Source organism: Enhydra lutris, unplaced genomic scaffold, assembly GCF_002288905.1.
Source record: "Enhydra lutris kenyoni isolate GAN:26980312 unplaced genomic scaffold, ASM228890v2 scaffoldscaffold12, whole genome shotgun sequence".
NCBI classification, from domain to species: domain Eukaryota; kingdom Metazoa; phylum Chordata; class Mammalia; order Carnivora; family Mustelidae; genus Enhydra; species Enhydra lutris.
In genome coordinates, this window is record NW_019154096.1 from 26,989,329 (window position 1) to 27,006,769 (window position 17,441).

Genomic DNA, 17,441 nt, shown 5'->3' on the forward strand with positions numbered 1-17,441 from the left:
GAAGAAAGAAAGAAAAAGTGCTAGGGGCGCCTGGGTGGCTCAGCGGGTTAAAGCCTCTGCTTTTGGCTCAGGTCATGATCCTGGAGTTCTGGGATTGAGCCCCGCATCGGCTCTCTGTTCAGTGGGGAGCCTGCTTCCTCTTCTCTCTCTGCCTGCCTCTCTGCCTACTTGTGACCTCTGTCAAATAAATAAATAAAATCTTAAAAAAAAAAATGAAAATGCTAGTTAAAAGGGAAGAAAAATAAGGTCTAGTATGTCTAGTTGGAGTCCCATCAGATGACAACAGAGAGAATATAGGAGAGGCACTAAAGAAATAATAGTGAAAGTAGACAATTTTCCAGAATTAAAGCACATAAAACTTGAGAGTCCGGAAGCACAAAGAATCCAAAGCCAACATATATATGTAATATATATATGTAAAGTCTTCTTAAGGATGGGTTTCAAAGATGAGGAAAACATCTTTTTAAAGATGTATTTATCTGAGAGAGAGAGAGTGTTAAGGGACAGGGGGAGAGACAATCTTAGACTCCACACTGAGCATAGAGCCCTATGTGGGGCTGGATCTCAGGACCAAGAGTCAGACACACCACCAACCGTACACCAAAGCACCCCTAAAAGATGAGGAAAATCATTCTATAAGGAAAGTCTGAGGTACAAGAAAGAATGATAAAGAAAAATTGGTATACAGGGGTGCCTGGGTGGCTCACTGGGTTGAGTCTCTGCCTTCAGCTCAGGTCATGATCTCAGGGTCCTGGGATCAAGCCCCTCATCAGGCTCTCTGCTCAGAGGGGAGGCTGCTTCCCCCTCTCTCTCTATCTGCCTACTGGTGATCTCTCTGTCAAATAAATAAATAAAATCTTAAAAAAAAAAAAAAAAGAAAAAAAAAGAAATTGGTATACATATTTGCCAATCTAAACAAAAGTGAACTGGGACGCCTAGATGGCTCAGTCAGCTGAGCATCTGACTCTTGATTTTGGCTCAGGTCATGATCTCAGGGTACTGGGATCCAGCCCTGTGTTGGGCTTCACACTCAATGGGGAGTCTGCTTGGGGATTCTCTCTCTCCCTATCCCCCTGCTCTCACGTGTGTACACTCTAAAATAAAAATAAATCATTTACAAAAATAAATTAAAGTGAACTATCAGGTTGGCAGAAATCTCAGTCTGACAACACTGGCAACATTTTTTTGGTCACGCTGCGAGGAAATAGGCACACTCACATATTATTGGTAGAAATGCAAAATGAGGGGCACCTGGGTGGCTCAGTTGTTGAGCATCTACCTTCGGTTCACGGCACGATCCCAGGGTCCTGGGATCTAGCCCCGAATTGGGCTCCCTGCTCAGCGGGAGGCCTGCTTCTCCCTCTCTCACTATCTGCTTATGTTCCCACTCTCACTGTGTCTCTCTCTGTCAAATAAATAAATAAAATCTTGGAAAAAAAAAAAAAGAAATGCAAAATGATACAACCATTATGGAGGGAAACTGGGACACTATTAGCAAAACTACCTATGCATTTATTCTTTGACTCAGTGGCATCACTTCTAGAAAAAATATTCTAAAGATCACTTAGCAAAAACCAAAAATATATGTACAAGGATACTGGCAGCATTATTTTTATAATAGCCAAAGACAAGAAATAAACAAATGATCATCCTAGAGGCCTGATTATATAAACTACAGTACCTCCGCAAAAATAGATTAAAATGTAGGTGTAAAGAGAAATGAAGATTTCTATATATGATATGAATTGATATCTAGGGTCTATCAATAAATTAAAACACCATGGTACACAAAGTATTTTACCATACTTTCTGTGTTTATGTTGAGAAGGAACAGAAATATATACACATTTGCTTTTATTTTAAAAAATAAACAGTGGAAAGAGAAAAACTATTAAAATGGTAGTTACATATAGGAAAAGCCTATATGTAACTACAAAGTTACATATAGTTACCCCCCAACACCCACTCAGTCTCTCTCTTGCAAATAAATAAAGGAATCTTTTTTATTTTTTTTTTTTAAGGGGGGATAAAAGAGGGGAAAGAGGAAGTGGGGAAAGGATTTTTTTTTAAAGATTTTATTTATTTGACAGAAATCACAAGTAGGCAGAGAGGCAGGCAGAGAGAGAGGAAGGGAAGCAGACTCCCTGCTGAGCAGAGAGTCGAATGTGGGGCTCGATCCCAGGACCTTGGGATCATTACCTGAGCCAAAGGCAGAGGCTTTAACCCACTGAGCCACCCACGTGCCCCTGTTCCAACTTTTGACACCAATGGTCAAACAGTAACTGTTAGACTCATGGTGGTTTAACCTTAAGGTCAAAGTATCTTGTCTCCTACCCCAATTTCTTTGCCCTAAATAAATGGAGAGATATAATGTGTTCATGGATTAGAAAAAGTCTATATTGTTAAAATGACAATGCTGCCAAAATTCTTTGCAAGATTCAACCCAACCCCAATCAAAATTCCTACAGGCACTTTTTTTTGGAAAACTGACAAACTGATTCTGAGATTTATATAGAAATTCAAAGAATCTAGAATAGCCAAAGCAATTTTACCAAAGAACAGAGCTGGAGGACTTATTCTGCTTGATTTCAATACTTACTATAGAGCTATAGTTCACGGGCACCTGGGTGGCTCAGTGTTTGGGCGTCTGCCTTTGGCTCAGGTCATCATCCCAGGGTCCTGGGACTGGGCTCTACATTGGGCTCCCTGTTCAGCAGGGAGTCTACTACTCTCTCTCTTTGGCCCTCCCCCCAACTTGGGCTTGCTTTCGCTCTCTCAAATAAGTAAGTAAAATCTTTAAAGAAAAAAAAAAAAATACAAGCTATAGTTCAGACTGTTTGGTATTAATTACAGGTAGACATATAAATCAATGGAATAGAATCAAGTCAAGAGATAGGCCAAGTGATTTTTGGACAGATGCCAAGGCAATTCAATGGAGAAAGTCTTTTCAATGTTGTTCAACATTTGAATTGGAAATTAACATGAACTCACATATTTCCTATCTCTGTAAAGATTTAGAATCAATGACAAATAGCAACAGACATCCCTAGAACCTAGCTACACTCCACTCCCTATATCATTCCCAATTAAAAAGAATCAAGGTTCACTATGGCAAGGCCTGATTCTTCCTGCTATGGGGTAGAAATTTATAAGATAAGCTTGGAAAAAACTGCCAAAAATTAAATTTCCTTAATAGCAAAGAATAACAGGATCATTTCGAAAGGACAAATTAGCCCATCTAAAGAGGACCAGCCCCCCATCACTTCTCAGCCTTTTGGCTAAGATCAAGTGTAAAGAGGATCCCCCTGGCCTCAAATAGGATAACTGGGCATCAAATGAATAATAATGGACTGAAATATAAAAATATATAAAAATCCATGAGTTTGTAATGATAGTTCAGATAAAAATCGCTGGTCACTACTATAAGTTATTATGACATTAACTCACTCTGAAAATTGACACAAGAATAACAATCAAGGATTTATCTTGCCCTTCACATACAAACTCTGGTTGAGGATAAAAAAATGGTTCCTGAAAAAAAAAAAAAAAAAAAAGGCTCCTGAAAAAAAGTTCTTACTGATAGAATTCCAGCCAATAAAAGTAGAAGGAATGATGGGATAAGAAAATCACCATTTTTCAACCCCTAATAGTTCTAAGCAAGGATCATCAAAGTCTGCAAAAACAATTACAAGAAAACTCATGGAAAACTTCATATGGACTTATCAGTCTCCCACCACCAAAGCTACTCATCAGTCACACAAAAAGTGTGATGAGATGTTGGGTGGCTAGTCATGCAATTCAACAGAAAGTTCAGAGCGCCACCTATGGAGTTAATTAAAAAACTTAACTTGCATCTAACTGAGACTCAAGCTCTGACCAGTTCATAGGAAATACAGGAAATTAACACAAAAGAAAAAATCGGGCAACTCCAAAATGTACATCCCACAAAACATATAACCAGGTTTTTTCCAACTACATCAGTGGAATGGGAGTGGGGGAAATAGATTTAAGAGATAAAACCAAGGGGCTCAGGGCACATGGGTGGCTCAGTGGGTTGGGCCTCTGCCTTCGGCTTGGGTCGTGATCTCAGGGTCCTGGGATCGAGCCCCATCTCGGGCTCTCTGCTCAGCGGGGAGCCTGCTCCCCTCTCTCTCTCTGCCTGCCTCTCTGCCTACTTGTGATTTCTGTCAAATAAATAAATAAAATCTTAAAAAAGGGGGGGGGCGCTTATACCCTGACTTCTTATACCCTAAGGAAACATTTGCATTACATTAGCCAAAGAATACATAAACAAGGATGTTTACTGAAATCTTGTTTGACACAGCAAAAAAATTGGAGATAACCAAAATGTCCATCCATGCATGAATGAATAAATCAATTCTGTCATATAATACCACAGAGCAGTTAGATGAGTTTACTCAAAAAATTGAGTGAAAAAGGTTGCAGGAAGATACACGGATTATTTAAAATTTTAAAACACAACAATGTATGTAGTAAAGAATAAAGAGACAAATGAGTACAACCAAGTTCAGAACAGTCATTACTTTGAGAAAGATTTTATTTATTTACTTGAGAGAGAGAGACAGAGAGAGAGAACAGGAAAGGACAGGCAAAGGGAGAAGCTGACTCCACTGCACAGGGAGCCCAATACAGGCCTTTAGCGCAGGACCATGGGATCATGACCTCAGCCAAAGGCAGACATTTTAACTGACTGAGCTACCCAGTCATCCCCACTAAAACAATTCTAAGAATAAAATACTTAGGAATTAACCAAAGAGGTGAAAGACTTATACAAAGAACACCACAAAACATTGCTGAAATAAGAGAAGACATAAATAAGTAGAAACACATCCCATGTTCATGGACTGGAAAACCTGATACTATTAAAATGGCAATACTACCCAAACTGATCTACAGATTAAATACAATCCCTATCAAAATCCCAATGATATTCTTTGCAGAAAAAGAAAAACCCATCCTGAAATTCATATGTAATTTCAAGAGACAGTCAAAACAATCTTGAAAAAGAACAAAACTGGAGAACTCAAACTTCTAGATTTCAAAACTTACTACAAAGCTACAGTCTTCAGGGGCGCCTGAGTGGGTCAGCTGATTAAGTATCTGCCTTCCTCTGCCTTTGGCTCAGGTCATGCTCTCAGGGTCTTGGTATCAAGCCCTGCTTCTTGCTCAGCAGAGTCAGCCTGTCCCCCTCCCTCTGCCCCTCCTCACCCCTGCTCATGCCCTATTAAATAAATAAAATCTTAAAAAAAAAAAAAAAAAAGCTACAGTCATCAGAACAGTGTGGTATTAGTAAGGCATAAAGATCAATGGAATAGAACAGAGGGCCCAGATTATAATAAACCCTCACATATATGATCATATACTTTTTGACAAGAGTGCCAAGACCAATCAATGGGGAGAAGCCAGTCTTTTCAACAAATGGTGCTGGAAAAACTGGATATCCATATGCAAAAGAAATGAAGTTGGACCCTTACACTAACACATGTTAAAATTATCTCAAAATGGGGGCGCCTGGGTGGCTCAGTGGGTTAAGCCGCTGCCTTCGGCTCGGGTCATGATCTCAGGGTCCTGGGATCGAGCCCCGCATCGGGCTCTCTGCTCAGCAGGGAGCCTGCTTCCTCCTCTCTCTCTGCCTGCCTCTCTGCCTGCTTGTGATCTCTCTCTGTCAAATAAATAAATAAAATCTTTAAAAAAAAAAAAAATTATCTCAAAATGGATAAAGGACCTAAATGTAAGACCTAAAACAATAAAACTCTTAAGAAGAAAACATAGAAGAAAAGCTCCATGACATTAGATTAGTCAACAATTTCTTGTATATGATCCTAAAGGCAAATGGAAGCAAAGAAAAAATAAACTGGACCTCATGAAAAATTTAAAACTTCATGCGTCAAAAGACATTATCAACTGAGTAAAAAGACAACCCACAGAATGGGAGAAAATATTTCCAGATCATGTGTCTCATAAGGGATTAATATCCAGCATATGTAGACAACTCCTAAACCAACTACAACAAAAAAACTAATTAAGAAGTGGGCAAAAGGGCGCCTGAGTGGCTCAGTTGGTTTAGCAACTGCCTTCGGCTTAGGTCATGATCCTGAAGTCCCAGGATCGAGTCCCGCATCGGGCTCCCTGCTTGCAGGAAGTCTGCTTCTCCCTCTGACTTTCCTCCTCTTGTGCACGCTCTCTCTCTCTCTCTCGTTCTCTCCCTCTCAAATAAATAAAATCTTCAAAAAAAAAAAAAAAAGTGGGCAAAAGACTTCAATAAACCTCTCTCCAAGAAAGAAATACAGATGGCTGCAAAGCACATGAAAAGATGCTCAACATCACTGATAGGGAAATGTAAAACTACAATGAGATATCACCTCACACCCATAAGGATGGCTACCATCAAAAAAAGAGACAATAACAAGTGTTGAAGAGTAGGGGGAGAATTTGGAACCCTTGTGCACTGTTGGTGGGAATGTAAAATAATATATCTACTGCAGAAAACAGTAAGGCAGTTCCTCAAAAAACTAAAAATAGAATTACCATAGGATCCAGCAATTACACTTCTATGTATCTACCCAAAGAATGGGAGGCAGGGTTTTGACAGGATATCTGCACAGGCATGTTAACAGCAGCACTATTTGCACTAGCTAAGACATGGAAGCAACTCAAGTGTCCTGCTGATGGACGAAAGAATAAGCAAAATATGGTATATATACATATATATATACATGACGTATTACTATTCAGCCTTAAAAAGTAAGGAAATTCTGGGGCGCCTGGGTGGCTCAGTGGGTTGAGCCGCTGCCTTCGGCTCAGGTCGTGATCCCAGGGTCCTGGGATCGAGTCCCGCATCGGGCTCTCTGCTCAGCAGGGAGCCTGCTTCCCTCTCTCTCTCTCTGCCTGCCTGCCTCTCTGTCTACTTGTGATCTCTCTCTGTCAAATAAATGAATAAAATCTTTAAAAAAAAAAAAAAAAAGTAAGGAAATTCTGACATTTGCTACAATGTGAATGACCCTTGAGAGCATTATGCTAAGTGAAATAAGTCCATCACAAAAAGACAATTACTGTATGATTCCATTTATAGGAGATACTTAGAACAGTCAAAATTATAGAAACAAAGCAAAATGATGGGGCTAGGGAAAATAGGGGATGGGGAGTTATTGTTTAATGGGTACAGTTTTAGTTTTACAAGATGGAAAGAGCTATGGGGATGGATGCTGGTGATGATTGCACAACAGTGTGAATGTACTTGGTGCCACTAAACCACACATTTAAAAGTGATTTAGATGACAAATTTTGTTATATACTTTTTGTACAATGTAAGTTTTTAAAGCAAATTATCATGAAACCAGCTGTAACCTAAATAAAAGGTTTTGCCAAAAATGGGTCATAAAGCAGGATGTTCATTATAGAACACTTTAAAAAGGGATGTCTGGGTGGCTCAGCTAAGTGCCTTCAGCTCTGGTCATGATCCCAGAGTTCTGGGATCAAGTCCCACATCAGGTTCCTTGCTCAGCAGGAAACCTGCTTCTCCCTCTGCCTGCCACTCCCCCTGCTTGTGCACTCTCTCTGACAAAAAAAAAAATAAATAAAATCTAAAAAAAAAAATAAAAAAAAAAGACCACTTTAAAAATCTGTGTACACCCAATGTCTTGGTTTTTAAATTACTAAACATATAAACTTTATCAATTCCTTTATAACTTTACACACAAACATTTGATGTTCTAAAGAAAAACATGAGGAAAACTGATTGTTTTTTTCCAGGCAAAAAATGCCTAAAGTTAAGTTCCTATAATATTAAGCTTTCACAGTAACAAGCTATAAACTTACCCACAACTATTAAGTCCTAGGGAAATAGAGTCTTTGTCTTCAAAGACTGTGAAATAAATTAATGTTAAAAGTCTTAAAATGCAAAATTTTTCTTTTAGATTAACATTCTAATGGACTGAATAAAACAACCAGGTAATAAATGTTATATATGCTAGAAGAATTCTTACCTGGGAGATTACCCTTTGAGATGGTGTCTGTATCCAAATTGTAGGTATCCTGGAGACGCAACAGAGCTTTAGCTGCCCCAACCTGATCTTCATCATTAGGGAAGTATTGTCTCTGAATGGTTAGGTTAGAGATAAAGCCTTGAAATTTAAAAAAAAGAAAAGAAAAAGAAAGACTCTAGAATAGACTTCCAATCTGCAATATACAGTGCTCACAAGGATTTTTCAAAATTAATTTTATTGTAATTTTCTACCATGCCATTAAAGTTCCACATGCTCAACAAGAAAAAACTAAATACACTAAGACCTGAAATACCTCTAACTTATTCCATCTTCCCAAATCCTAATGTCACGTAAGTAATCTGAAGTCATTGCATGAATCCTATCATATTAGGTAAAAATCAACATGATAACTGAATCTTTAGATACACAGAAGAGCCTCCACTAAGCTTGAAAAATGGATTTATGGATTTGAAAATGAAATCCATTGGCAACCAATTATACTTTAGGATAACAGATGGTAAATAAAATGTATGCACTTTTAAAAAGTTCTATTTTCTTCTTCCATGTGTCACTCATTATATAAATATGTAAATATACAAAGTTTGGTGTAATCCTTTGAGGGGGGAGAGAGATTAACTACATGTTTAAGATTATAAAGTGGCTCATTTATTAAAATACATTTAGATCTGTTAAATTACTGAATACAGTGATCAACCAAGATTTGCTCTAATTTTAATCTTTTTTTAAAAGATTTTATTTATTTGACAGATCACAAGTAGGCAGAGAGGCAGGCAGAGAGAGAGGAAGAAGAAGGCTCCCTGCAGAGCAGAGAGCCCCATGCCGGGTTCGATCCCAGGACCCTGAGATCATGACCTGAGCTGAAGGCAGAGGCTTAACCCACTGAGCCACCCAGGCACCCCTAATTTTAATTTTAAAAGGTTTTATATAAAATATAGCAAAAACCAAACTAACAAAGTAATTATGATAATTATATAACCCCTAAAGAGAATGGATGCTAAATACTCCTTAAGGAACCAAAAAAACAAAAACAGGTAATTTAAAATTTTAATAAAAATGTTATCATTTGCAAACAAAAGTTAGTTATGAAACTTCCCTCCTCTCACATTTACTTACAGGCAACTGTGTATTTTGATCAGCAAAATTTTTTGTGTGTGTATTTGATCAGCCAGGCATTTTTATATTAATGAAAATGTACAAATGAACAAGTAGCTAGGAGAGGGCTAAAGTTCGTATCAAGCATATTTTTTAGTTTTAAGACCAATCCTTAGTCACAATATCTACATGGAATTTTACAACAAGTTTTACAGATTTTTTTAATGACTCAGAATAAATCCAAGAAGTTGCTTAAATCCCTTCCCTAAAAAAGAGGAAAAATATATGTATTATAGCACTATGGGATGACTACCACAGATTAGAACATCAAAGTCTCAAGGTTTACCTTATAAAAGAACTTAGGTCATAAAGATAAAAAAATTGAGAATTTTTTAAAAATTAAGTTAATAAATAAATGTGTAGGGGTGCCTGGGTGGCTCAGTGGGTTTAAAGCCTCTGCTTTCAGCTCGGGTCATGATCCCAGGGTCCTGGGATCGAGCCCTGAATCCGGCTCTCTGCTCCACAGGGAGCCAGCTTCCTCCTCTCTCTCTCTCTCTGCCTGCCTCTGTGCCTGCCTGTGATCTCTGTCTGTCAAATAAATAAATAAAATCTTTAATAAATAAATAAATAAATGTGTATAAATGTGTATATGTGTGTGCACACACATATACAGGACTTTAAAAATGTTGTCATGGTGCTATGTCAGAGAGCAAATAATCACTGGTATTTCCTTCTCACAATGCAGTTTTCAAAAGGGCTTGCCTTAATTTTTCTCCTCAAGGCTTTCTGTCCTTTGCCTAATAGTTTACAACTCAGAAACACTCATAAGCACCCTTGGAGTATTTTCATTTACATAGTTAACTCAGTTCTCTCCCTTCTTCTTACTTTTTTTTATTCCACCTTCAGTCACTGAACAAGTATTTTATCTAAGCATATTCCCTCTAGTTCCTAAACTCCAGGCTTAGTTTTCTGTGTCTGCTACTAAAATATCTAAAACACCTCAATACTCCAAATACAACTTTGTTTTAATTAGAAAGCCCTTCATTGTTACTGTTCGCAGTCTTAGTTTTTCAATTTATTGTCGAAGTAAAAGAAGTCTAAGATTCAAAATACTATATAGAACACAGCTATCACTTTTCCTTATATTTGCACTCCCAATACATGAACAATAGATGAGATGATGGAGATTTATCCATAAATTTTTGACATCTGAAGATAATCCTAAAATGGGAACAATTACTCTCGGAAATGAAACTATATGTCAAATAACTGATAAACTTTTGTAAATTTCAAAGCAAAAAGCACCAGTGCTAGTCACCAGCAACAGAAGTTACTTACTTTTTTTTAAGACTAAAGTTATTTTTGGGGCGCCTGGGTGGCTCAGTGGGTTAAGCCTCTGCCTTCGGCTCAGGTCATGATCCCGGGGTCCTGGGATCGAGCCCCGCATCGGGCTCTCTGCTCGGCGGGGAGCCTGCTTCCCTTCCTCTCTCTCTGCCTGCCTCTCTGCCTACTTGTGATCTCTCTCTGTCAAATAAATAAATAAAAATCTTTAAAAAAAAAAAAAAAGACTAAAGTTATTTTTATTTGTTTCCAGTTTTTTTTTAAAAGATTTTTAAACCACTGAGCCACCCAGGTGCCCCTTGTTTCCAGTTTTTACTCCCTTTTTTTTTTTTTTATTTTTTTTTTTAAAGATTTTTTATTTATTTTTTTGACAGAGAGAGATCACAAGTAGACAGAGAGGCAGGCAGAGAGAGAGAGAGAGAGAGAGGGAAGCAGGCTCCCTGCTGAGCAGAGAGCCCGATGTGGGACTCGATCCCAGGACCCTGAGATCATGACCTGAGCCAAAGGCAGCGGCTTAACCCACTGAGCCACCCAGGCGCCCTACTCCCTTTTTTTTTTTTTTTTTTTTAAATTAAGGAATTCAGGATATAGACTAACTCCAGTCAAAACCAAACATACCCCTGCAACAATTTAGTTACAACACTGAACACCTGATGTTCTGGGAAATGAATTTATTAGTATTGGCATTTCCACCCATGGCAGCAATATTGTCTTACTTTCTTTTAGCTCCTTAGTCTTACCATCTGACTTACCATCTGACATATCCTTAAGGACCAGATTCTCCAACTCACTCCATTCAGTGTTCAGACGTTTCATTAATTTGAATGCATTTACAGGGTGCCCAACAAAGCCTTCTGGATCTTTTGTCGCTGTGCTGGTTAGTCGATCTAACTTCTCTGCCCATCTATACATGTAAGACATATAAATGGAGCACACACACACTTAATAAGGAAGAACACAACTTAATAAAGCACTCAGAAAAAAGACCAGAGGTTTATGACTGAAAACTGTATTTAAAAACTCTTTTTTTTTTTAGATTTTATTTGTTTATTTGACAGAGAGATCACAAGTAGGCAGAGAGGTAGGCAGAGAGAGAGGAGGAAGCAGGCTCCCTGCTCCCTGCTGAGCAGAGAGCCTGATGTGGGGCTCGATCCCAGGACCCTGGGATCATGACCGGAGCTGAAGGCAGAGGCTTTAACCCACCGAGCCACCCAGGCGCCCCTAAAAACTCTTTTTAAAATGAAATTATAAATTTTTTAAAAAGCAAGACTGGGGGCGCCTGGGTGGCTCAGTTGGTTGAGTGACTGCCTTCGGCTCAGGTCATGATCCCGGACTTCTAGGATCGAGTCCCGCATTGGGCTCCCAGCTCCTTGGGGAGTCTGCTTCTCCCTCTGACCTTCTCCTCTCTCATGCTATCTCTCACTCATTCTCTCAAATAAATAAATAAAATCTTAAAAAAATAAATAAATAAAATTTAAAAAATAAATAAAAATAAAAAGCAAGACTGTTATGGGTAAAATCTAGCTTGGTAAAATAAAAATGTAACAAGTCTTTTAGTTTTGTTTCTCTCAAATGGCTACAGTAAATGGAACCGATCTTAGAAAAGGTGTGACTGGATCCCTCTACTAAGGGTCTAAAAATTCATCTCCTCACAGGTCCTTAAAGCCAAATAATTGGTTATAAAATACAAATTAGCCCAATCGAACTTCAGTACCATGTTCATTTAAATCAAACTTAACGCCAAAATTTTACATTCAGTATCTGAAAACTATATTTTAAAACAAATAGACAAAAAAACCCTAACTACTCAGCTACTCACTAAATAAAAGGCAGGAATTCTCAAGTCAGGATTAACTCTGAGCCTGAGTCAGTTAAAAATAAATTAGCAGGTAAGGAAAAATTGTATCAATTAATAATTAACATATTTATCACTGTAATCTCTAGAATGGAACCAAAGGAGTGAAGGATAAACAGAATTTGAAAACTGCTCTAGAAGATGACTTGATTAGGGAGTTAGAAGAAGACAGAAGATATTAGCAACCATTTTGAGAAACTGTCATTCAACACCTATACCCATTTATATCCTTATCTAAACTCTTGGCCCAGGCCTAACTCTTGTTTTCAGTGCTCCTATTTTAGCCATTTCAGCCAGTTTCTAAGATAGGTGGCTTCCATTTCCACTCAAAGAATGTTTTAGCTCTAGAACAAAAACATCCAGGTGGAGTCGAATCCTAATAAGTAGAACACTTTGCTTACTTTTTTATTTGTTCTAATTTGTCCTCTTCTGCCTTAATATAGTCTTTCAGAGAAGTCACCAGATCTTTCTCAGTATGGATCAAATCAGTCATCTGACCTAGAAGGAGAAGAAGGGAAGGTTTATCAAATACCCACATTGGTCAACACAAGTATTTTAGAATAATTTTAAAATGATCAAGAATGCTTCATTCTGGGGCACCTAGGTGGCTCAGTTGGTTAAGCAACTGCCTTCGGCTCAGGTCATGATCCTGGAGTACCAGGATAGAATCCTGCAACAGGCTCCCAGCACCACAGGGAGTCTGCTCCTCCCTCTGACCTTCTCCTCTCTCATGCTTTCTCTCTCAAATAAATGAATAAAATCTTAAAAAAAAAAAAAAAGGAATGCTTCATTCTTTGATAAGATTGAACTGATTTTAAACTCAGATATGTTGAAGAAAACATCTTTTTTCTTTTTAACTAAATAAACAAAGACAATTGTGTTCCAATTCTAACTTTCAAACTACTTCATTCTGCAAACTGGACAACATTGGCAAATTGTTTTAAAAATTTGTTTTTAAGTTACAAAACAACACTACTTTTTCTTCTTCCCTACCTCTGCTCTCACCTTTTTTTGTTCTTGAGACTGATTAGAATTAAATTTTCATTCAATAAACTAAAACCACACTAACAAAAGGTACATTTTACAAATGAAATTCAAAGCATCCATGTTCAGTTATTTATAGTGAGATAAGAAGACTCCTTATTTTATATCACAAAATTAGATAATAAAAGTATAATACTTGTGTTTTCGTTAGCACTCCGATCACACAAGGGTAAAACTGGTTAACAGCATAAAGGAAAACATCTAATTTAAGACAGATGAAGTATGCATATAGGAAAACATAAAAGGATACGTATCAAACATGAAAAATATTTCTGGGGGAAAGAGGACATGTGGAAGTCTTACATTCTACGTATTTTTGTTTCTTCTTTAACCATATGCTATTTTTAGTAATACTTTCAAAGATTTTTTTTTAATTATGATATAGAAAAAAATTACTTGTGTTCATAGTAGATTCTTAAATGGAAATAGCAGGTTATGAAATAATGTACAGGGTATTATTTGTATCTGTGCATTAAAAAAAAGACTATTAAATTATCTAAGTGGACTCATTAACAAAGAATTTTCTTGATATGCTTTTCTAAATTTTCTTAAAATTAAAAAAAAAAAATTTATTTGACACAGAGAGATAACAAGTACACTGAGAGGCAGGCAGAGATAGAGGGGAAAGTAGGCTCCCTGCTGAGCAGAGAGCCCAATGTGGGACTCAATCCCAGGACCCTGAGATCATGACCTGAGCCAAAGGCAGAGACTTAACCCACTGAGCCACCCAGATGCCCCAATTTTCTTAAGTTTTAACCTGAAAATGTACTGCTTTTGTGATCAGAAAAAATTTTTTAAATTAAATTTTAAGAACAGAGACTTGTAGGGGAAAGGAACTAATTCAATGCTTCTGTCTCTGGGAATACACTGTTATTTGTTTTTACTGATTTAAAAACACTAAAAAAAAATGGGGCGCCTGGGTGGCTCAGTTGGTTAAGCAGCTGCCTTCAGCTCAAGTCACGATCCCAGGATACTAGGATAGAGCTGCACTGCTCAGCAGAGAGCCTGCTTCTTCCTCTCACTTGCATATCTCCCTTTCCCTTGCCACTCCCCTTGCTTATTCTCTGTCTCTCTGTGTCAAATAAAGAAATAAAATCTTAAAAAAAAAAAAACACTAAAAAATGGAAATTTTTTTAAATGCAATATCAATACAAACCAAAAAATAGTAAGACTTACCAATTGAAGTAAAAAAGCCTGGATGGGCCAAAGACTGGGGAAGTAGAACCCCTACAATTAAAATCCACCAGATCATCTTGGAAGACTTAATTTTTCAGGATCACACACCTACAAGAGAAACAGGGCCATTAAAACAACAGCAACAACAACAAAAAGTAAGGTAGGAAAAGTTCCTAACTGATTTCTTCTATGAACAAAATGTATGTCCGACACTAAGGTTGCCCATAGACTGTTGTTAATTCTTAAAAGTTGATTTAATAATTTAATTAACAAGAGCTACTATCTTACTTTTCATACAACTAAAGAACTAACTTTATATTTCATCTTAAAGAAAAATACAAAGGTTTGTTATCACCTGATATTTATGCTTAAAAATTCAACCCAAGTTTGTTTTCTCCTTAGTTACTACCATAATTAGAATGATTAGATAGTAACTATTTCATATAGCCTGAAAAATAAGTTTTCTGTTATCTACATCTAAACTATGAATTTCCCATAAAAATATACTATACTCCATTAAAGTAATTTAATTTAAATATTACCAAAATACATTCTGAAATGTTAGAATATTTTAAAGGGGAAAAAAAGTTTTCAGAGCCACTGCTTTATCCTTTAAATTCCTAACTTGTTCCATGTTTTCCCTACATGGCTTTCAATTTTAAAACAAGTTCAATTAAAAGCTGTACATTTTCAGGGCGCCTGGGTGGCTCAGTTGGTTAAGTGTCTGCCTCTTGATCTCAACTCAGATCTTGAGCTCAGGATCATGAGTTCAAGCCCTGTGTTGGGCTCCACGCTGGGCATGGAACCTACTTTAAAAAAAAAAAAGCTGTAGATTTTGGGGTGATGAAAACATTCTAAAATTGACTGTGGTAATTGATGGTTGAAGAACACAATAAAGTACTAAAAACCACTGAATCATGACCATTAAATGGGTGAACTGTATGGTACATGAATTATATCTCAATAAAAGCTTTTATTTGTAAAAAGTTGTACAGAATCCAAAAAGAATAAACAGCCTGTCGATTTACGCTAGCAATTTCTCTCAAGGGACCTAGTGTTGAGGTTCTTCTATCTACTATGTTCTATGTAAAAATGCTTAGCCTAGTACACAGCTATGGAATTTTTTTTTTTTTAAGCTGGTAGCAAAGCTCTTCTTTTTTCTTTGTCCCTGGTAGCACTGACTTTTCTAGAACGAATTCTTCACAGCAGGTGCAAATATCAACTAACCATCAGAAAAGATTTTACCCTTCTTTCCCAAATGTCCCAACAGCACTCTTTTTTTGCTCCTTCACCATCACATACGTGGACTTTTAAGTCCTCCTTATTAGTTTACAGAAGAGTAAGTTACTATTACAGTACCTCTTGCCCCAGTAACAGGCTCCCATTGGTTACTCTTCTTGTTTCCCTATTCCTCTTTGAGCAGGCACTTCTGACTCTTTCCAAGTGACTTCACCTAAACCAACAGGTTCAAGTCCACATTGGAAAGCTCCCTATTCCGCCAAAACAAACAAACAAAATACAAAAACAAAACCCCTTCCCCCTTCTTGAATAAAAAATAGATCACCACAGAAACTAACATTCTCCTCCCTCAAGTTTGCCACAAGCTTCCAGATACTTCCAGAACCACACAGTAGTGAAATACACTGCTCTCTTGGCTGCTTTACAGTAACTCTTTGGGAAGGCTTCTAGAACGCAGCAGATGCAGACACTTCCTCTCTTGGGTTCCTGCCAAAGCACAAGGCTTTTTCAAAATCTGGGCTGTCTGAAAAGTCTAGAATCTTCTCACTGTTTACACAGATTTCTACCATAATTTTCTTCATGAATAAATGTTATTTCTAGAAAATACAAATGCTTTTGCTGTACTAACAAAAGGCTAATCAGAAATGCTGTCCAAATGTTAAACTCTGATGGGATGGTTTAGATTGGTCAGGTAAGAGGTTATTTTTTCACAGCTAAAATGTATTTTGTAACTCAAGTTTTTTTTTTTTTTGTCATCTTTCAAAGTCCTTAAATCCCTCAATGAATCAAGAACCATTAGCCTACAAAAATTACTAAAGTTTGAAAACTGCATTTCAACAATGATAGAACTCACAGAAATTAAGCATTAATCAAATGAAGAATAAAAACACCTGTACCTCACATCATGCTGGAAAACGAATTCTATGTGGATTAAAGAGCTAAAACCAACAAAAAATAACAAAAAAGAAAAGTTACTGGATCTCTAAAAGGAGAACAGAATCTTTAAACTTTAAATAAGATAAAACAACCTATCAAAAGCCAGATGGAATTTAAGTACACAAAATAATCTAGGCTTATATGTGTTTTTTAAAAACCCCATAAACAGGGCGCCATCGGTTAAGGGTCTGACTCTTGATTTCAGCTCAGGTCATGATCTCAGAGTCCTGAGATTGAGCCCCACATCAGGCTCTGCGCTGAGCATGGAGCCTGTTTGAGATTCTCTCTCCCTCTCCCTGCTCACAGACAACATGCATGCTCTAGCAAAAAACAAAAAACAAAACCCTATATACTACAAACTAGGAAACTAAAGGAAATGGAGCTCATTTAAGGAGCTCATACAAATAAAAAAGAAAAACACTAAGATATTAATAGGAAAGATTAAGAATATAGAAAGTCACAGAAGAAATATAAATTTAAAGTTTACTCAGTTATCAAAGACCCATTTTTTTGTCCTTCAAACAAACAATCAAATTTAACAAACTCACAATTAAAAATATGTAATGAAGGTGCTATATATATGTCACAGAACTTAAAATGAGTATATCCTTGGGGCGCCTGGGTGGCTCAGTGGGTTAAGCCTCTGCCTTCAGCTGAGGTCATGGTCCCGGGCTCCTGGGATGGAGCCCCAATTCCAGCTCTCTGCTCAGCAGGGAGCCTGCTTTCCCCTC

At 37.3% G+C, this 17,441-nt stretch overlaps 1 protein-coding gene across 3 annotated transcripts in view; it reads right to left on the reverse strand.

Moving 5' to 3' along the window:
- Window positions 1–17,441, reverse strand: part of LOC111145255 (prolyl 4-hydroxylase subunit alpha 1) — a 79,088-nt gene that overhangs the window by 49,683 nt on the left and 11,964 nt on the right. For 2 of the 3 annotated variants that reach the window (XM_022500049.1, XM_022500051.1), the window contains exons 2-5: window positions 14,536–14,643; window positions 12,717–12,813; window positions 11,213–11,364; window positions 8,007–8,144 (exon numbers count right to left, since the gene is read on the reverse strand). In XM_022500049.1, coding sequence (XP_022355757.1) covers window positions 8,007–8,144; window positions 11,213–11,364; window positions 12,717–12,813; window positions 14,536–14,611 — 463 coding nt within the window. In that variant the 5' untranslated portion in view covers window positions 14,612–14,643. Of the gene's footprint in view, window positions 1–8,006; window positions 8,145–11,212; window positions 11,365–12,716; window positions 12,814–14,535; window positions 14,675–17,441 lie in introns of those variants that run through there. The other variant, XM_022500050.1, reaches the window with a different exon arrangement.